This window comes from Balaenoptera physalus, assembly GCF_965194825.1.
Source record: "Balaenoptera physalus genome assembly, chromosome: 13".
NCBI classification, from domain to species: Eukaryota; Metazoa; Chordata; class Mammalia; order Artiodactyla; family Balaenopteridae; genus Balaenoptera; species Balaenoptera physalus.
The window spans coordinates 14,380,175-14,401,801 of NC_138892.1; the positions used below are offsets into that span (position 1 = coordinate 14,380,175).

General features: G+C 46.6%; 1 protein-coding gene and 1 long non-coding RNA gene across 5 annotated transcripts in view; one reads left to right on the plus strand and one right to left on the minus strand.

Annotated features, from left to right (window-relative positions):
• LARGE1 (LARGE xylosyl- and glucuronyltransferase 1) overlaps window positions 1-14,391 on the plus strand; it is a 603,451-nt gene extending 589,060 nt beyond the window's left edge. For all 4 annotated transcript variants that reach the window (XM_082420995.1, XM_082420992.1, XM_082420994.1 and 1 more), the window contains 3 exons: window positions 6,247-6,393; window positions 10,211-10,406; window positions 12,793-14,391. In XM_082420995.1, the coding sequence (XP_082277121.1) occupies window positions 6,247-6,393; window positions 10,211-10,406; window positions 12,793-12,990 (541 nt within the window). In that variant the 3' untranslated portion in view covers window positions 12,991-14,391. The remainder of the gene's footprint in view (window positions 1-6,246; window positions 6,394-10,210; window positions 10,407-12,792) is intronic.
• Window positions 1-21,627, minus strand: part of LOC309641222 — a 551,394-nt gene that overhangs the window by 468,523 nt on the left and 61,244 nt on the right. The gene's annotated exons all lie outside the window — the stretch shown is intronic.

Genomic DNA, 21,627 nt, shown 5'->3' on the forward strand with positions numbered 1-21,627 from the left:
TGTTTTCTTGCTGCTGGGAGACCACGCACCTTCTTGGGCTTGTGGCCGTGTCACTCCAGCCTCTGCCTCCTAACTCCCTCTTAGGAGGGCCCTCTCTGTTACACTGCACCCACCTGAATAATCCGGGACAACCTTCCTATCTCAGCATCCTTAGTCGCATCTGCGGAGTCCCTTTTGCTGTGTAAGGTAACATAGCTGCAGGTCCCTGGGATTAGGAGGTGGTTATCACTGGGGGAGAGGCGGGGGAGGCATTTGCCCACCACACCCTTCAGTGATCTGTAAGGCCCTGTATGAGCTGCAGCACCCTCTCCCTCCCCCATGGCCTTTCTGGTCCCCTTCCTAGGTACTCTCTCTGTTCCTTACTGTGCTCTTGTCATTAGGACCTTTGCACTGGCTGTTTCCTTAACCCAGAAAGCTCTTAACCCAGGTCACCACATGGCATGCTCCCTCACTTACTCCAGGTATTTGTTTTAGATATCCCCTTCTCCATGACGCCTGCCTATTTAAAAAGTACAACCCATTCTCCACCTCCGGCGTTCCTAACACCCCTCACCCAGCTCCGTTCTCTCTCAGCAGGTCTCACTTTCCAACACACTATGTGATTCACTATTTGTTCTTCTCGTCTGTCCCCCACCTGTAAAATGTCAGCCCCACGAGGGCAGGGATTTCTGCCTGTTCCATTTACCAGTGTATCCCAAGTGCTCCAACAGTGCCTGGCACAGAGTGGAACAAGCGAGGAACCAATGAAAGAGCAAAGTGGGAAAATCCAGGGTGGGCGCCAGGCTTTATGAGCGCGGTCAGGCTGGCATGAGAAGAGGGGCGGGCACTCATGCCGATGGCCAGCGCACATCAGTGCTTGTCACCTGCCAGGCACGGATTAAGCATTTTATGTATAGGAACTCATTCAGTCCTCACAAACACCCTCTGAGATTAATGCTGTGATCACCGTCCCCATCTTTATAGACAGAAACTGGGGAACAAAGAGGTTAAGTAAGCAGCCGGGTTGCAAACCTAAGCCTCGCAGCCTCAGCGCCCTCATGTTCACCGCTGATGAGGTGACGTCATTAGAACTACACAGTGCATCCCTGTTTCTTATTTCTCTGAGACACTTTCCCGTAATCTCTTCATGCCAGGAACCTGGGCTGTTTTCCTGGTGACAGAGACCTGCCTCTAGGGCAAAGGATGGAGTTAAAGAGAGAGGAAGAGAGGGAGGGTGTGTGTGTGTGTGTGTGTGTGTGTGTGTGCGCGTGTGCGTGCGCGTGCACGTGTGCATGCATGTTTGTGCATGTGCAGTCAACTGCCAGGGTCAGTCTTCAGGTTTGGTCATTTTAAGCACCAGGAAGCCCATCTACCTAACAGTGTACCCTTTCGTGCTGTTGCTTCAACTTAGCGCTAAGCCCCATGAACGCCTGCAGTCTCTGCCCATCTCCGTCCCCTCAACTGGCACAGGAAGCCTTGCTACTCACATCCCCCCCACCGCCCCGCAAACCCGGTCACCAGTTTTACCAAATGGGAGCAAAAAAGGCCATGAACTATTTGCATACTTGAGTAAACTAGCACGAGAGGCTGAGGGGAAAAGATGCACAGGAGAGGAGATGGGGGACTTGGAAGACAGGCACCACCCAGCTCACGGTTTGCTACCAGGTCGGCTCCGCCAGGCTGGAAGGGATGAATTTACTCTGTCAGAAACACCTGAATTGTTTTTGACATGAGGGAGGACTCGGGGAGCTGGCTGGAGACCGAAATCAAATAAACTCTGTCTCCATAGACAAGCAGGCTGGCAAGCCAGAAAATCTGTCCTGGTTGTGGGCAGTTTGTGGCCTTTTCTGAACCCTCTGCCCTCGTACTTTCTCTTGCACCAGGCCCACCGGGAAGCTGAGCTGGGAAAGGGGACGCAAGCTCATTTGTTACTCAGTTATTCCAAGTCAGGCGCATGCCTGGCTCTAAATGATTATTTCATCCTCACAGCAGTTCCGATTGGTAAGAGAGGAGTGTTACCTCCATTTTACAGATGGGGAGCCTGTGACTACAGTGTCGCCAAGGTCACAGGAGGGTGGCAGGCAGGACCTGAACCCGGTGCCAGCTGCCTCTGAGTCACTGTGTTTACCATGCTCGGTTATACCAGCGGGTTTCTCATTTACTTCTGTAGATACCTAGGGTGTCTTTTACAAGTTTTCAGTCCAAAAACGTTCTAGTAGGTTTGTGAATATTTTTGAAGGGGTCCTGGACAAGGGCAAGTGGATCAATCAGTATTCTTCAGAGAAACAGAACCGTAGGATGGGTAGATGGCTGGATAGTGATTTTAAGGAATTGTGACGACTGGCGAGTTCGAAATCCATAGAGCATGTCAGTAGGCTGGAAACTCAGGCAGGATTTCTCTGTGACAGTTTTGGGGCAGAATTCCTTCTTCCCCAGTTAAGCTCAGTTTTTGCTCTGAAGGCCTTCAACTGATTGGAGGAGGCCCACCCACATTTATCAAGGGTAAGGGCCTTTACTTAAAGTCAGCTGATTCTAAATGTTAATCACATCCACAAAATACCTTCACAGCAACATCTAGACCTGCTTCTAAGGCAAAATGGGGTTATTATAGAAGCCTCTTCTTGGAATAGAAGATAATTCCCTCTCTCGTGGTCCCTGTACATAGGGGCAGCTCTGAGCTATGCTTCCCCGTGTGAAGCCCTGGCCGGGACCGACTGTTTGACCATCCAGCTGGGCACCACAGCCCAGCCTAATTGACACATAAAACTAACCATCAGGAATAGCAGCCATTGTGTAGTCAGCACCTAGCGTGTGCCAGGCACTGCACCAGCACTTCTGCACGCACCGTGTGCTTTTTCTCATCAAAGTATTTACCCCATGCATGAACTTGGAGACTCAGAAGGGTTCAAGTGACTTGCCCAAGAGGATTGGTGGAGTCAGCTAGAAGCCAAGTTTGCCTGGTTACTACTGCACCAGACTGCCTTCCAAAATCTTCAGTTTGAATACTCTAGATTAACCAGTCTCAGAGAGATGAATGATGGGACCCAGAACCACTCAGCTGGTCAGAGCTGGCTGCAGAACGCAGGTTTCTTGGCTCCCAGGCCAGCCTTCCCACCTCGCCATCCTGCCCTCCCCTGCTCCTGGAGGATTCTGCACTGGAAACACTCCATCCCCTGCTAGACTCGCTTTCCAGGTAGAGCATGGCCACAGACCGTGCAACTCCAGGTGGTCAGCAGGCCCAGCCAAGGTAGTATGTGCTAGCAGGACACAGTGCAGGAAAGCCCAGGCTGCCATTACCATCTCAAGGAACAGATGTGCTTAGAGTTGGTGCCCTGAAACCACTTTGTTGCTGAAACAACTTCATAATGAGACCCATTCAGGACATCGGTATCAAAGCCTCCTTGAACTGAGGCTGAAACGGACCTGTCTAGTGACAAATCCATCTCCGTGGCATTTTGTGTTTTAGCGAGGTTAAAGGGAATTTGCAGAAAACACTTGAGAGTCTGATGCTCTCTGTGCAGAGGGAAATAAGGTTTTCTAGGACTCAGTTTTGTAGGGCATGCTGCTGACTGGATCTGCTTACTCTGGGCCTTGCAATATATTGGTGGGTTTGTTGCAAGCAACAGACACCAGTGCTAGGCACTTAATTAAACTGAAAAGAAATCAAAGGGGGGAAAATGTTGAATGGTTTATCTTACGGAATCAAAGTAGGATTTGGAAAACCAATACTTGGGACCATAATTAACCCTGGGCAGCTCCGGGCCCCTCGCAGTAGAAGTTCAGAAACCTCTGGAGTGTTGCCTGATGTTAGTGCAAGTCAGCTCTGTGATCTCCAGTCTCTGCATCTGTTCAGATTTCCAGGAGTGAAAAACTGATTTGCTCAGCCCAAGTGTCTACCCCTGAACACCCGGCCCTGGCCAGGGCTTCACCTGTGTCAGCATAGCTCAGAGCTGCCCCTATGTACCGGGACCATGAGAGGGGGAATTATCTTCTATTCCAAGAAGTGGCTTCTATAATAACCTTGACTGTAATAGTAATTTGGGGTTTATATAGATAGAGACGTCCATGTTCATAGATCTCTATATCTACTGTGTATGTGTGTACACTTCACCATTCCCTTCATGGTTCAGCCCTCCTAGCCTCCCACTCCATTTCCATAGCAATCATATCTTCAAATAATTAACTGCAAATGCAATCTCGAGCCCCAATTTAGAGATACTTGCCCTTGGGCTTTAAGTATCCTGAGACATTTCAGATGAGAATGTAAGCACCAGGTGGGAAGAGACTGGATGTTTTGTTCTGTATTTCCAAGTGCCAAGCACAGTGCCTGGCACATAGTAGGTGCTCGGTGATTGTTGAATGAATAGCAACCACCCATCAGTGCTGGGACATCTTCCCTCCTCCCTCCAGGGGCTTCGCCATCTTGATCCAAGGGTATTCTTTAGACCCATATGTCCCATCCCTAACACCCATATCTGTAAATAAGGTACATACCTCTCCTGGGGGAAAGGTAATGAGCTCCAGCTCTGCTCATGTCCAGTGTAGGGTTGATATGAAAGAGAATGCCTGGCCATCAATGAGGAAACCTCGGGTGTTTGTATGAAGTCATTGCTCAGAGAAGACAAAGAGAGAAATGCAGGCCAGACGGGGTGACTCAGACCTCTGGTCCTCCAACCGGCTACATATAGCTCACCCAGATTCTATCTTGGTGTCATCGTTTATAAATCTCCCCTGAAATAGTGACATGAGGGCCATGTATTATTCGGTATATAGTTAACTTAAGCATAATTATAAAGAGTGAACTGCAGCTGATATTTGGAGGATTCCCACGTCAATTTCCAGTCTATCTCAACCACCCCCTCTGCACTGGGAGCTGGTGAGACCCCTCAACCAAGAGTGGTTTCCGAGACCTGTCCTTATCCTGACCTGGTCCAGGTTCCCCCTCATTTGTTGCTTCCAAACGCTGCTGACGTTCTTCCTGGATCGCCGCTCTGTTCTTGTCCCACGCTGGCCAGGGCTAACATGTTCCTTCCTTGTAGGGTGGCTCTTGGCAGACCAGCCCCGGTCCCTGCATATGCACAGGCTCAGACTCCTGTTAAGTGAAAGTGACTTTAAGCAGCAAGCAATTGTATTGCTTTGGAGGGCTGCTATTTCCAGTACTTTTGCAAAGTGCCTTCCATGCCTCACATTACCCCAAGGGAGACTGCTTTCTCTGTCTCAGAGATAATGAGCAGACAGCCCAGGCTGGCCTGAGACCTAAGGGTCACTGGTCTGAGCAGAAGCCCGCATGAAGTATCAAAGCCACGGCCAAAGAGATGCTGGAAGGTGAAGCCAGGGAAGAGGACAGCACTGCCATGTAATAGGGACCATTTGTCGCTTCCAGCCTGCCATGTGCCAGGTGTACCAAACAGTGCTAGTATTTCTATTACCTTGTCCGGTCTCCACAGCAGCTCAGGGGTGAGTTATTATTGCCCCATTTTAGGGAGGAACCTGAGTTCGTGAGAAGCTAAATCACTTGTACAATATGGCAAGACTCCTAAAGTGGCAGAGCCAGGATTTAAATCCTGTCTGTGTTCATTGCAAGCCTCATGCACTGTGACCTTTCTGGGCCTTTCTCTCTTTCAAAGGATGGCCACAGAGCTGGGCCATGGCAGATAAATCCAGAAGGCAGGACATGGGTCTCAGAGAAGCAGAAGGCCAGGCTCAAAGGCCAGGAGTGAATGAGAGGACGAGGGATGGCAGAGCTCTGGCGCATTGGTTGCTGGCTGCGTGGGGTGTGTCTGGCCAGTTTGAAGGCTCGGGATGTGAAGGAGTGAAAGGATTGAAGAGTCACAGAGACGGGACCCACAAATGCCCAAGTTGGTGATCACCTCATTAGCTTTATGTCCCACTCTCCTGTGGCCAGTGGTGCACTAGGAGCACGTGGCCGACGCAGTGGGCCCAGCAAGTAGGCAGATCTCCAAACCCTGTGCATCCCAGACACTTGGCTTTTGCACTTGGCTCTGACAGGGGCACACACTATGAAAGTGAGGAAGGGTCCCCAGCCTCTCTGTTCACTCTCCAGGAAGACTCCGCTCTCTGGTCCAGAGACAGCAGGGCTCCCGAGTGGCGTTGGACCAGCCACCTGGCCTCCCCGGGCCTCGGATCCCCCATCTTTAACCCGAGAGGCTGACCCCTCCCTGTGCCAACCACCTCCACGCCGTCCCGTGGGGAAGGCCTCTGCCTGGCATCACAGGGACCCTGTCTCTCTTCCTGCCCACTCTCCAGGAAGTCTGTCATCCAGCTCGACCTTGCCAACACCAAGAAGGTGATGATCGTCCCTGCGTTCGAGACGCTGCGCTACCGGCTCTCATTCCCCAAGTCGAAGGCAGAGTTGCTGTCGATGCTGGACATGGGGACCCTCTTCACGTTCAGGTGAGTGGCCCTCACTGCCGCCTCCTGGGGGAGGGGGAGCCTGAAGCCCTTCTCATTCCTGGGAACCCAGGCGCCAGAGCTGCTGGCCCAGACAGTTGTCGCTGGCATTAGGCCATTTTAAGGCCAAAAAAAGCACCGCTGGCCCCAAACTGTGTGATTGGAGTGTTGTTTCTCTTCCCACATGCCATGCGCTTTTTGTACATGTGTGATCGACCTGTGTGTCCACATGCAAGGACAGGAGCGCTGGGCAGGGCAGTCGGCTTATTTCTTCTCCTACTTCACTCAGTTTAAGTTCCGCTCCTGTCTCCCGGCTCTGATTCCTCTCTTGGTTTGTTTGTCCATTCAATCATTTGGTAAGTGCGTTTCGTCGTGTTAGTGCCGTGGAGGCCGTCTCCCTTTTTCTTGTGAGTGGTCTGTTCTCCGAGGTCCTCGGGCCTGGGGTGGGCAGCAGTAGCTTCAGCCACTAAAGTCATCAAGGTGACTCCAAGGTTGGACACAACAATGCGGCAGCTGACTTTCCTGTTGCCCAAGTGACAGTTTCAAACAAACCCTTCATTTCCCTGATTTCCTAGACCCTTGAGTCCTGCAGAAACATTGCAGAAGAGCTACCCTTCCGCCTGTCCAAAGGGCCCAGAGAGTCTGCAGGATAGCACAGGCGCCGATGGCTTCTGTCTGCAGGGGACAGGCTACAGCATTAAGGGTCGCGCCCCTGCGGGGGGAGTAGGAATCCTGCTCGGTCTCTTGACAGAGCAGTTGGAAGAAAGAGAGAGCTGCGCCTTCCTTCTGCTTCCATTTTAAAGAGAGACCTCCCTTTTGAACCGTGTAAGAATGGCCAACACTTCCTTTGAGCTAAAGAACATACATTTCTAGGCAATCTGAATTTTATTGGAAAGATCATAATAACTTAGGTTTTCATACCACTGTTAAGTCACTAGAAGTTTCTGGAAGGTTTTCTCAAACATTATTTTGTGAAATAATCTTATCAGGTAGGTTATTCATGCAACGATTCAGAGATGCTGCCTTTTCACATTTTATACAGATAAAGGAATTGAGGAGTGGAGTGGTCCTGGGGGAGCCAGGACTCAAACTCCAGCCTTCTTCCTCCCTCCAGAATTCTGGAAAGTAGCCTCAAAGAGTTAATACTCCACCAACCAATCCTCCTTTCTTTTTGGAAAAAAACAATAACTACCGTTTATTGAGTGCTTAACATGAGCCAGGCACTGTGATCACCTCCTTTAATCCTCACAACAAATCCATGAGGCAGATATGTTGTCCCCATTTTACAGATAAAGAAACCGAGGCTCTGAGAGGCTACATAACTTGCCAGGCCACACAGCCAGTACATGACAGAGCCCGGATTCAGCCCAGGTCTGAGGAACTACAGAGCCTGTGCCCTTAACCGAAGTACCGTCAGACCACTGATCAAGTCCTGAATTTTCTTACCAGTGTTTGAAGATGCATGCAAAAATAGAGGCTCTAGATGCCATAGCCTGATAGCTGACCACCCGGCAAATTTCCAAGACATCCTTCCTTCCATCTCCATCCCCAGATTATTTAAGAACTCATTTCAAGGCCAAGTCCGTGGGCCTGCGAGCTGGGGTTTGGCCTGCTGTGTCCGTGATTGTTGCTCTGGCCAACAGCTTGCAAGCCACCATGCCAAGTGCTAAATGACAGACCTTCCCTCCGAGAAATTGCTTTTGTCACCTTCCCTCCAAACGATGAACTCTTAAGCCTCCTAGCAGCTGAAACCTACTCCGCCCTGCACCTGGAATGAGAAATCACCCACACACCTACACATCCGTCCTCCAGGGCGGCGGTTCTGAGTGTGGTCCCTGGACCACTAGCCTCAGCATCCCCTGGGAGCTTGTTAGAAATGCCAGGTCTCAAGCCCCACCCCAGACCTACTGGATCAGAAACTCTGGGGGTGGAACCCAGAAATCTGTTAGAAAATAGTCCTCCAGGGGATTCTGATACACACTCACGCTGGAGAGCCTCTGCTCAAAGCAGAGTGCCCCGCGTCTCTTCTAAGCAACATCCCACAAGGTGTACCCAGGAATTCTCTCTCATCACTGTGTTTGGAGGCTGAGGATGGTCTCAGAAAGCAAGTCCTGGAGACCACTGTCTACCGGTCTGACAGTAGGTTTCTTGGGGCATTTTCTGAAGCTTTTCTTTCTAGAATGTTCTTTTTCTTGGGCCCCGTCTGTTCTTTCACTAGAGTCTCAGCCTGCTGCCATCTCTTTGTAGCTTCCAGAGGCACATTCCTGCCCCACTAACTGGCTTCTGTCTCAGGTACCTCTCAGGTTTTTACAGTGCTCATTCATTCATTAATCTGTTCAACTTAGTGCACAGCCATTGACTACTTGCTCTAGATATAGGCCAGAGAGTGCGGTGACAGTGACATATAAGAGAGGTAACCCAGCATAGTGGTTAAAGGTCCTGGCCCTTGAGCCAGGCTGCCTAGGTTTGAATCTCAACTCCGCCACTGCTGTTTGTAACTTGACACTGGGCACGTAATAAGAATTTAAAACTATAGGTATAGCATGTACAGTATAACCAGTATAGAGTAAGTGCTTACTAAATACTGGCTTATTATCATTATTTTTGTATGGTTGTCTTCATTTTTACTGCTATATAACAAATTACCACAAGTTTTGAAGCTCAAAACAATACAAATTTATTATGTCACAGTCTCTGAGGGTCAGAGGTCCAAGCATGGAATGTCTGGATTCTCTGCTTAGGGTTTCGTGTGGCTGAAATCAAAGTGTGGGCAAGGCTGCAGTTGTCCCTAGAGTGTGTGGTTCTCCTCCAGGCTCACTGGTCGTTGGCAGAATTCCTTTCCTTGTCATTGTAGGCCTGCCATGTGGCCCCCATAGGCATCTCACGCATGGCTTTTTGCTTTCTTCCAGACTCAGATTTAAAGGTTCACATGATTAAGTCAGGCCCACCCCCCATAATCTCCCTTGTAATTAATCTAAAGTCAACTGATTAGTAACCATAATTACATGTACTAAATCCCTCTTGCCATATAATGTAGCATAATCACAGAGGTGATACCATATTCACAGGTTCTGCCTCAAGAGGGAGAACATTATACAAGGGCAGGGTCACCCAGAAGAGAGTCTTCTGCCTTCCACAATGGCCCCTGGTAGGAATGACCCTATTACAGACTAACATGCAGTTCCATATAAATGACAGCACTCCAGAAAGTCATGTACCCTTTCATAGTGATAGCCTCTTCATTAGTAAAGGATGTAGATAGTGGACTGTATTCGTTGCTGTAACACAGTACTACAAACTGGGTGGCTTAAAGTGACAGAAACTTATTCTCACCATTCTGCAAGCCAGAAGTCCAAAATCAAGGTGATGGTAGTTCCTGGCTTCCTCCAAAGGCTCTAGGGAAGATTTCTTTCGTGCCTCTTTCCAGCTTCTGGTGGTTGCCAGCAATCCTTGGCGTTCCTTGGCTTGTAGGTGTATCACCTCAATTTCTGCCTTCATCTTCACATGACATTCTTCCTGTGTATCTCCGTATCCAAAATTTCCTCTTATAAGGACACCAGCCTTTGGATTAGACCCTGCAGTAATCCACTATGACCTCTTGTTAACTTGATACATGTGCAAAGACCTTCTTTCCAAATAGGTTACGTTCTCGGGTACTAGAGGCTAGGGGTTGAACATAGCTTTTGGGGGCGGCGGGGGACAAAATTCAACCCACAACAAGGACTATATCAGCACATAGCTCTTCGTCCTCCAAACCAGCAGCATTGGGAAAGCTGAGCTTCCTTCCCTCCACTCAGTGGCTTTTCTCCATGTGTCCCAGGTACCACGTCTGGACTAAAGGCCACGCACCCACAAACTTTGCCAAGTGGCGGACCGCCACCACGCCTTACCGGGTTGAGTGGGAGGCCGATTTCGAGCCGTATGTTGTCGTGAGACGGGACTGCCCTGAGTACGACCGGAGGTTTGTGGGCTTTGGCTGGAACAAGGTGGCTCACATCATGGAACTGGATGCCCAGGTGAGAAGAGTGGGACGTTATGGACCCGGTGCTGTGGGGAAAGGGGAGGCCTGGATCTTAAAGCTGGAAGGGCCTTGGAGATAAGACGCGGGGACCAGAGAAGGAACACAACGTGTTCAGGGATCTAGAGTGAGAAGATGACAGTACTCACTCTCAGGGCTGTTGATTCCCAAACCTTTTCTCTTTCTTCTCCCTTGAGTGACAGACAGTTGTGTTCCCAGCCAGGACTCAGGCACACGTGAGTGTCCTGTGACAAACCATTTCACCCCCTCATCCTCATTCAACCCAGTGATGAAGACAAGCAAATGATGACCATTCATCGCTCAGCCTGTGAGTCATGTAACTGACACAAAGCATTCTAGGAGTTCGGTATAAATGACACAAAGCACGCAGCTGAGGAGCAGCTATTTATTCTACCCTGTAACTAAAAGACTGACGATTTTCAGGCTGTATTTAATCATGAAACCTTTTCATTCATTCAACTAATACTTAACTGAGCACCTACTTCAAAAGAAATCTCCTGCAGAACTCTAATAGGTTAAACCAGGGGTCTGCAAAGCTTTTCTCCAAAGAACCAGATAGTAAATTTCGGAGGCTTTGTGGGACCTACAGGTTTCTTTCTCAACTACTCAGTTCTGCCATTGTCGTTCAGTTGTAGACAGTATCTAAAGAATGGACGTGGCTGTGTTCCAATAAAACTTTATTTATTAAAGAACATGCAGCCGGCCAGACACACCACAGCTTGGCAACCCCTGTGTCAAACAAGCAAAAGCAAAGCTATTCTGGTTCAGTTAGGAGAAGGATGCTTAGGCCCCTCAACCCCACCCTTTGGTCTCTCTGTATGCTGTTCCCCAAGGCACCTCCTCTCGGAGCACAGTGTAAATATTTCTCAACAGGGGCATCCTGAATTCAGAAAAAGCAACCGATGCCCAGTGCTGACTGCCCTGAGTCACCTGGAGAACTCTCCAACAGTTCCGGTGTGTTTGAGAGCAGTCCCAGGTGATTTGAATAAGCCTCTAGGGTTGCAAAGCACTGATGTAGATAGAAGGTTATGGAAGTGTCCATATTTAACAACGGAGAGCACGACCTGTAGTGTCCATTTTTTCAGTCTTGGAGGTGGTCCAGTGCTTCTCACCAACAGAAATGCTTAGTCTGCCTCAGCTTCTGCTTGAGAGGAGTGTCGTAATATTCGTGCATCCGGCAGTGTGGTGAGGTGAACTGGTTCAATAAAGTTAATTTTTCCAGCACTGAGACCTGGGCTTTGTTTTAGACAATTTTGACAGAACTCTTGAAAATTTGTTGCATATTCTCCTTGCTTTGCCAAACATAATTTTACCCTTTCTAGTGATTTAGGGAGATAATGAGTACACACCTGACAGGTAATCCAGCTGGTGGGATTGGTAGGGCTCTTTGTCCCCACGTGAAAAATCCCAGACAGCTAAGCCCTGGGAGTTCTTGCATTTTCTTTTCATGGTTTTTCTCACTCCTTCCTCACCATCAACTGTCATTTCTGGCTGCTGTCAGTATTCCTGCACCTGTAACAGCTACCTTTCCCCATCTTGATGTTTCCCTTTGAGTTTATGCTGATCTGCTCTGGGCTGGGAAGCTAGATGACCAAAGCTTATCAGACATTCTGTCCAAAGTCAGAGACTGTAATTCTGAGTGCAGCTGTGCTGGTTCTCCTTTGAGTTACACATCCCGAATTTATGTCACCTGTTTTGGCTATTTAGAGGCATTTTATTTTTTATCTGAGTTCCTATCTATGTTCTGCAAAGTGGAGAATACCATACGATGACTCGTCGTAAGGCTGTGTGGGTGAGAATTTTGGTGTGTGTTTATTTTTTGTTGGGGGTTTTTTGTTTTGTTTTTGAGAATTTTGTTCTTGATGAGCTTCAGTCCAGTGGAGCATCTTTTTCCTCATTCCTTTTTTGTCCCCTCTTTTGTACTAATCTGACGAGACTGTTAAATCTCATCAGACCCTATGAGAAGTCACATAAGCAGACATCACTTAATCGAGCAAGAGAGTCTCCTGTGGCTGGTGTCATTCTAGAGCAAACATGTGGGTGTGTACTCACACTTAATCAGGAACTTTTTATGGGCCATAAGCTCTGCCCAGCACTCTCCGTACATTACTGGTCATCTCGCAAGGTGGGTATTATTACTTTCACTTTATAGATGGGAAAACTAAGGCTCAGAGAAGCCAGGTAATGTGTCCAAGGTCATGGAGACAGCGCTGAACTGCTCCCCTCCACATGGTGGTGCTGTCCTGCTTACTGGTGTCATTCACCACTTACTCCTTCGCTTAGTCAGGCGGCCATCCGCTTGGGTGTTCATCATACATCACTGGGGGCTCTGCAGGTCTCACACTGCTCTTGTCTGCTTCCAGGAGTATGAATTCATCGTGCTGCCCAACGCGTACATGATCCACATGCCTCACGCCCCTAGCTTCGACATCACCAAGTTCCGGTCCAACAAGCAATACCGCATCTGTCTCAAAACCCTGAAGGAAGAGTTTCAGCAGGACATGTCCCGCCGCTACGGCTTTGCCGCCCTCAAATATCTCACGGCCGAGAACAACAGCTAGCACTAAGAAGCCCATCGCAAGGGAGAGACGTTCTACAGGGGGAGAGCCACTTGCTGTTTGGGGCCCAGCCTTCAAACTCAAATTGAGCACCGCTGTTTTTGGTTTGTTTTTATTTGTCTCTTTGGCCCAACAAAGCTGCCCTCCCTACGGAGATCTGGGACAAGGATCTGGCCGGTCCCCCTCTGGCCCATGACCCATCACTCCCAGAGCGTGGAAAAACAGCCCACCTACGTGGTCTCTCCAAGAATGGGACACAGAGGGTGAGAGGGAGCAAGGGGTTATCCTACCGCAAAGGCGCACCACCAGGCAGGTCTTCAGGGTATTCTCATTGCTTTTTTTAAAAAAAAAAAAGAGAAGGCAGGGTGTAGGGGTTAGCCATCCAAGGAAATAAAAGCAAAAAAACGTCTCTTCATCAGAGAGGACTTTCTTCTTCACCCTGCAGTTCAACTGGGTATCCGAAAGGAGGGCCCCCCAGTGATCGGAACTGTTTGGGAAAACCCAGTGGGGACACTGTACTTGGCAGGACCTAGACGTGGGATTAGTTGGTTCTTTATCCTCAAGGTCACTCTTGTTTTGTTTTGGGGGATTTTGTTTATTTGTTTATTTTTGGTCTGGGAATCCCAAATAGAAAACCTGATCCTTTAAGGCTCTGAAGGAAAAACAGCTGCCTTAGCTGACATCCCTCTATCAATCAGCAGTGGCCCAACAAGGAGGACAGGAGTCTACGGCCAATATTTACGTGGGTCGCCTTCTTCGGGATGGTCACCGAGGCCCCATGACCTTGAATTCCCTACTGTCCAGAATCCAGGGGCTACGATGGGCACTGTGGAAGTACAGAGACCAGCTGTTTTACAACCAGTCACGTTTTCTATTGGCAGTGACTGATTCATGGGGACAGGGCTTTAAAGGGACGGTTTCCATGCACGCGAAAGGTACGAACCTCTCAGGCCTTTAGAAGAACTTTCATAATTCACTCGAGCCCAGTGCTGAAGATTCACAAGCCCGTTTGGAGAACTTCGGGAAGAATGCGTTGGGCTCCACCGTGTTCACGTCCACTCCGCTGCAGCTGGGACGAGGTCATGACCTCAGGCTCCCTTAGGGACCCTTCCAAGGGTAGGCCAGCACCTTTACCGTTACACAGATTGAAGGGACACTGGACTTTTTAGCCATTTTCTTGAATCTTCAATGTTAATGTTGTGTTTACATTGATGAGAACAAGAGTCAGGGCCCTACTCTCTGCCGGGCTTCTTTGTATCAAGTTGCAGTGTGACCAGCAAACGCTGCATCAATAAACGAAAGTACAGACTGTTTCTTCCCTGCTCCCCTCCCACTCTTGTAAGGAGCTACTGGACACACTTCCATGTAGAGAGCAAAGTCGGTAAACAGCAACTTTACACTTTCTGTTCTCCCGTTGTGTTCTCTCATTGCTTGAACTTGAACCTCTTTTTTCTCTTTGCCTGAGGTTAGATCTCACTTCATGCTCCAACCCTCAGAGCATTTTCACATTTTCCATGTAGCTTCTGTCTCAATACTGAAGGCCAGATGTTTTAGGTAGCAGATGTGGGCCAGCAAGGTAAATCGTGGCAACTGTCCTGTTAATCATGAAACGCCGCAGCAGCAGCCTGATTTATGAGAGGCCCTCAATGTGTTACGCAGTCACGTGCATTCACTCAGATTTACTGAAAAATTTAGGAAAACTATTAGGACTAATCCTCACACAGATATGCATAAGTTGGTGTGTGTGTATATGTCTCATACGTGTGTGTATATATATATATATCTCACATACATAAATTACATATATAGTATTTGTTATTACAAAAGTTATACATAAATACTGTAAAAAGGAAAACATCACAAAAGTATTCAAAGTTCATGTTAGAGTTTCCTTTTTCCATTGGTGTGTGGGAGCCAGCTTAGACCAGCTCACGAGAACTTATTGTGCACATCTCTTTCCTACTCCTGTGTTCAGTGACATCACCTTTGTAGCGTGAAATCATCTGTGATTGGAGTATTTACACCATGGAAATCAGAAAACATCACAAATGAGGGCCCTGCCACCCTGAGAGCCGGTTGTTAAATATCTACCCGCACACCACTGCTTTTTCCTCTCCCCTGTGCATACACACACACATGCACAAGGCACTCAAACTTGCATATGCTGACGGCTCTAGTTCCTCAGTGTTGAAAATCAATTTTTAATTCCCTAAAGCCTTTTATTTTTTAAATTTTTTCATGGCCCCTGAATCATGCCCAGCCACCTTGCTCTTTCACATGCATTTCTGTGGGTATAGTTGTGACCATATAATCTATTATCATCTGAAGTGGGTCAGCTCTGAGAATGAAGGAAGGTGCTAATTACTTTGGGACAATAGGTATAAATTGGAGGATGGTGTAGCTTCATGTACGCTGAATTTATTAAAGCCAGAAACTGACACTCCACACCAACGAGAGGAAATCCTATTTCCCCAAAGACAGGCGCCTGACACTCTGAAGCTAGTCTCACTTAAGGCTAGAACTCAGATCTTGGCTGCTTCCCAAGTTCCACACAGAGGCTGCCAAGCCAGTGGAGGCTGAGGTCTGCAGCACCAACAGCGTGAATTCCCAGAACTTACACTGAGGGCAGCAGCACCTTGCCAGCCCCAGCTCATGTGTGGGGAGCTGTAGCCACTTGGGCAGAGGCAGTTGCTACAGATGCTGATTCCTTCGTATCAGTTCCCTAGGGTACAAGATGCTTGTACATGGGGCACCCTGATGTTTTCATGCTTAAATAAGCCAAAAGCATCTTGGCTTTCAGTTGGGAGGAAGGAAAGGATTCTCTCATTTAGCCCCCATAATATTCAGTGTCCGAGAGAGCTGAGATATATTGGGTAACCACTGTGAAAGGACCTTTGGCATGCAGTAGCTCGTTGAAGCCTTGTGGCAAAACAGCAAAGTGGCTGTTACTGTTGATTGATGAGGAAACTGAGTGAGCTCTGGGAAATTCAGTAAGCCCCCCAAACTCACATAGTCGGTACACGGCAGAATCAGAACTTAAACCCAAGCCTACTTTTTAAAATCCAAAGCCACGTAATCTGCAATGATGCTCTCTTCCCCAGTAGAAAAGAAACATACTAAATATTGGCAGACAAGAGGATTTGAACCTATGGAAGAGGATGAGATTCCTAGTCCTCCTTCACCATCCATCCAATAACCACACAGCCTAGACAGCAACCCCTCCTTAGATGCTCCAGATCTTGCCATGCTCATGGACTTTCTCAAAAATTCATTTGAAATAGACCTGGGCAATCTATAACCATATTTAGAGAGCTGAGATCAACGAGGAGGGCAGTAATTGATTCTCTGAATGCTTCTCCTGGGTTATTTCCTAGATTACATGGCACAGGTAGGGACACTAGGTTTTACGCTCCCCTTTGGACCTCATCAGCATGCTGCTTCCAAGTGAGCTCTCCAAACGCACTGAGCTGATTTACAGAGGACGTATTTGCCGAGTTGACTAATAGCTTCTTTGTACCCCATCATGAAAGGACAGACCCTACTTTAATTCTGTTCCTTTCAAAGACTCTACTGTCTTTGAGTTAAGGCTTCATTTGTGGTCACCAGGCCTTTAGGGAGCTCTGTGTTAGTGGAAGAAACGTGATTAAAATCCCCTCTCAGACACGGCTCCCACACCCTCTTGCTGAAGATAACAAGAGCTACCATTTACTGAGCCAAGACTTCTCTGGGCGTTGGTACTGATGGGTCCTCACAGCAACATTATAATATAAGGAAGGTATTTATCATTATCCCCATTATTTAGCTAATGGAACCGGTCCTGAGAGAAATTAACGTTACTTACTTACCCCGAATCACACAGGTTGTTAACGGAGGTGCTGGAATTTGAACCAAAATCCAACTGCCATCAGAAACCCACGTCTCTCCACCCTACGCTGCTGTCTCCTTATACGATACTGAAATCAGCTTGGCTGCCGGGCTTATCCAGTCATATCTTCATGTAGTTCATGATGATATGCGCTTTTTTTCCCCTTGCTTTTTTAATCCTAAGGGTTTATTTTCCAATTTAATGCCATTAAAGTTTAGGAAAGTCGGTTATCTACCAAATGCATTCTAAGAAGTTTCAGACCTGTAGAATCTAGTGTCGGGGATACCAGACTTGTTTTCATTCATTTAGCAAAAATGTTCTTAGTAAGCATTCTCTAATTTCAAGGAATGATTGATGATATCTGAAAGGAGACAATGGGGGCACCACAAAGATACAGGGTTTCTGATTGTGAATAGTTGATGGATTTGGTCATTGGTTTATTCCAACACATTCGATAGTCTTCAGAGACAATATCTTCTGGAATGAAAGAATGTCAGTCAGTGCTGGGGAAGTGTTTCCCACTTGGTTCCCAAGGTACCAAGACCATCTGGTCAATGAGGCCGGGACGCGGTCACAAAATGATTGACAGGGCCTGCTCAGAGCAGAGTCTTCAACAGATTCCTGGGTAAGTTATGCTGCTGTGGTTTTGAAGGAACAAAGTCAGGGCTGCAGTGGCATCAGAATAATTTCATTATGCTCTTCATCACTTCTTCTGTATTCCACACAACTGAGCATCTACTCCGTGATGGGCACGTGAATACAACAGTGAACCAGGCACAGTCTATTTTCATGTCGTGTAGAATTGTCTAGTTAGCTGAAAAGTAAAAAGACAATGCCAAGATAAGTTTCACCATATTACATTCATGTAAACAGTTTATTTTTAAACTTACAGTGCAGAAAAGTGGCAAGAATAATACACATAACTTTTGTATGCCCTTCATTTAGGTTCACAAATTGTTAACATTTGGCCGCATATGCTTCATATCTCTCTGTCTATAATGTTTTTTCTAAAACATTTGAGAGTGAATTGTATATGTCCTGCCCCTTTAAATCTGAATATTCTAGGATGTATTTTTTTTAAAGAAACAAGGACATTCCTTTTATAACCACAGTGCAGTGATCAAATTCAAGAAATTTAACATTGTTACAGTAATATCATCTAACATACAGTCTACATTTAAAGTTTGCCAATTGTTCTAGTAGTGTCTTAACATCAGTAACCCCTATCACTCCTATCCCTCACCCCCACTCCTGATCCCAAGATCCAGTCCAAGACATATTACATCTTAGTTGCCCGTAGTCTCTAAACAGGAACAATTCCTTTGTCCTTTTTTGCACCTTATGACAAGGACATTTTTGAAGGGTACAGACAGTTGTCTTGCTGGCTTACTGTTTTGAATGAGACATAGGTACACATATACAGGGCAATTCAGAAAATAGATATATATGCATATGTGGCTTTTTGAGTTCATTAATATTAAATAGCATATGATGTAACATAAACATTTATGGCAGATGGTGCTGAAGAAGCCAGGACTCAGAAGGTTCACCATCAATGTGTATGCATGTGCATTGCTGAGATGGTCCCATAGGTGGGACCCTACGGCAGTGCATACTGTCATAGGACACATCACTCACCCCACCCTGTTGCCTTATTACCTGACAATAGAAGTGATCATGTTCTACCTGCTTAAAGTTTTGTAGCAACTTTTAAGATATATCCATTAATTGAAATACTTTGTGTGTTCAGATGGGTGCATGTTATGTGTGGATATAAATGTGAACCTTTTGAGTTTTTTCAGCTTCCCAGATCTACAAGAAAACAACTATTCTAGACCTTCCTCCAACCTCATTATCTGTGATCCCACATTAGCTATTTCATTAATATTTCCACTCTCCCCAAGTGAGGAACTTGATTTCCTTCCCATGAATATTATGATAAACATTTTGTATTCAGACCTTTAAAGGATTAGAAACTAGGTGAGAGAAAATTCTCTCACCCCCCAACAACCAACACCCTGAAGGAAAAGGGCCAAGAGCCCTCTTTATGTAGACTGGCTTGGCCATCTGGCCTCAAAATAAAGGGCTCCCCTCAGAAATCCCAGAAACGTCTCTGTTTTCTCTCTGGTCCACAGTCACTGCATCACACAAGGCTAGTCACTCTCAGATTCCAAAATCCCAGGAATATCTCCCTAAGTGATGCACTCTGCAGCCTAGTGTGTCCTATACATATTCCAAAACAAATGGCAATTCTGAGCTTGGGCGTTTCATCAACTCTGAGTTATTTAGAACATAAAACATAAAACCTGCAAACATAAAAACCTATGTCTAATCCAGCAGAGAAGGCTAATGGAAGACCCCAGTTTAATCATGTCCTCTGACAACAGATGTGCTTTGCACATTCTAACATCGTTCAGAGCTACCTGTAGCCAACCACAGCCACCATTTATGGAGCACTTATGTGCTGATGGGCTTTTTTGCTTCTCTTGCCTGTTGGAATTTCATGAGAGGAAGGATTATTCTTTTCATGGATGAGGAAACCGAGGCTCAGTGAGATGAAGTAATTGGGGGAACCACATCTCAAACACTATTTTTCTGACTCCAAGGACTATTCTCTCCAGTTTTGGTGTATGGAAGTGACATGAGTATGGGGTATAGAGACAAAGACAATGGGGAGACACATGGGTTCCCTCCTTAAAGTCTAAATCCTTTCCTACAGCTGTTTGGTAGTCATGAACCATTCTCAATAATGCAGGTAACAGTGAGTCCAGAACTTGGAAGGAAGGGAATGGAACAAACATTTGCTGAACAATATACATTATTTTATTTAACCATCAATAGAAAGTATGACGCGAGTATTATCCCCATTTTAAAGACAAGGGAACAGAAACTCAGAGAGGTTAAATAAGAGTCCTGAAAACTGAACCCAGGTCTATGTGCCCCATAGCTCAAGACATTGTTAATTGCACTGTTTCCCAGAGATTCAGATAAACATGAGATTATAGAATCTTCACTGTTGAAAGAAACTTAATAGTAAGAATAAGCCTAGTCTTTGGGGATATATGTGTGTGTGTGTGTGTGTGTGTGTGTGTGTGTGTATTTTTTTGTTTTTGTTTTTGTTTTTTTTTTTTGGCCCACAACAGTGCTTCTCAAACTTTAATGAATCACTTGTGAGGATCTTAATAAAATCTGATTCAGGACATGCAGCCTGAGATTCGGCATTTCTGCAACTCCCACGTGGTGCAAAGGCTGCTGGTCCACAGACCGCACGTCACATGGTCTCTTCAACCTTTAAGAATCAGTCAGCTATTTCCAAATATTGTGAAGCCCTGATAGCATGTCCAGCAGTCATCACAAGATCCTGCAGAAACCCCACTTAAGTAACTGATTTGTTCACTTAAAGAAAAAAAAAAAATAGTTAACTAGGGTTCAGCAACTGTGCCAAGCGGTAATAATTCAAAGATATATAAGACATAGTTCTTGCCCTCATGGAACCCCAGTTCAGTGGGGAAGACAGACAGGTGTATGAATAGTAACATCGTACAGGGAGATAAAGGGGAGGGAGCCCAGGATGTGATGGAAGCTTGGCAGAAGCGTGCTCACTGCAGGCTGGGACCGTGGAAGTCTTCCAAGACAGACGGCACTTGGTAAAGAAAAAGTATTGATTGACACTTGTTAAAAGCAGTACAGAAGATTTTTCTTAGGACTATTGTGGTAGGTGTCAAGCCTATCACAATAGGGGGGAAGAGATTAGGTTCAACTCTGAGTACAGGGGAGATTTGTAGACAACAAGCAGAATTGGGGGCAGGTCGATGTATGGAAAATTACTAGGAGGAGACATCAAGAGGGAGATTCTTAATCCACTTAACAGGATTCTTGCTCAAGACAAGTCAAGGACTTACACATCAAAAGGTAGAGGGTGAAGAATTTGCTCAGATATCAAGAGTGATCAGATATCAAAGGTGTGGGGCGATGGTTCTTACTAAAATGATTTGACAGAATTCTTTGCTTAAGACTGGGCTGGGCTGGCCAAAGACAGGATAGGGACCTAGGTGAAGAGAGGGCTCAGAGGAGCCTGAATAATGTTTGGTCAAGGAGAGAGTCTTTGTCACATCTGAAGGAGGACATCATTGGCCTGAAGAACAAGAAGGTAAACCTGATCTAAGTGGCCCACCGAGCATGGAGAGGCCTGAAACTGCCCCATTTTTCTCGAACCTAATTTAGGCTGGATTTCCCCATGAACAGGTTACATAGAATATGATTTTTAGCCTATGGATTCTCTGAGCCTTTACCTTCAGGATTAAATGTAGTTTGTAAATTTAGAACTACTCTTCTGACCTTGAACAAAACACTTCCTCTCTCTGGAGCTCAGTTTCTGTCTATAACATAAAGCAGTTGATCGTCTGTGTTTCTGAATACAGATTGTTTTGGTTTTGATGTGATAATAATGTTAGGAAGCACTTGAGTAGTACTTGCTATGCATCGGTCACAGTTCTAAGTGTTCTACATTTAGTAAGTTCAATACTAAGTTTAATTAGTAACCTAAGGTAGGTACTATTACTAGACCCATCTTAGAAAGGGACAAATCAAGGCACAGAGAGGTTAAGTAATTTGCCCAAAGTCACACTGTCAGTAACAAAGCTGGAATCTGAACCCAAGCAGGTTGGTCCCAGAGTTTACATTCTTGACCACTAATCTCTGCTGCTTCCCTGAGCAGGGATGAAATGGCATACAGTTATAACAGATCCTTCATTATGCATTTAATCTCTTTTGTG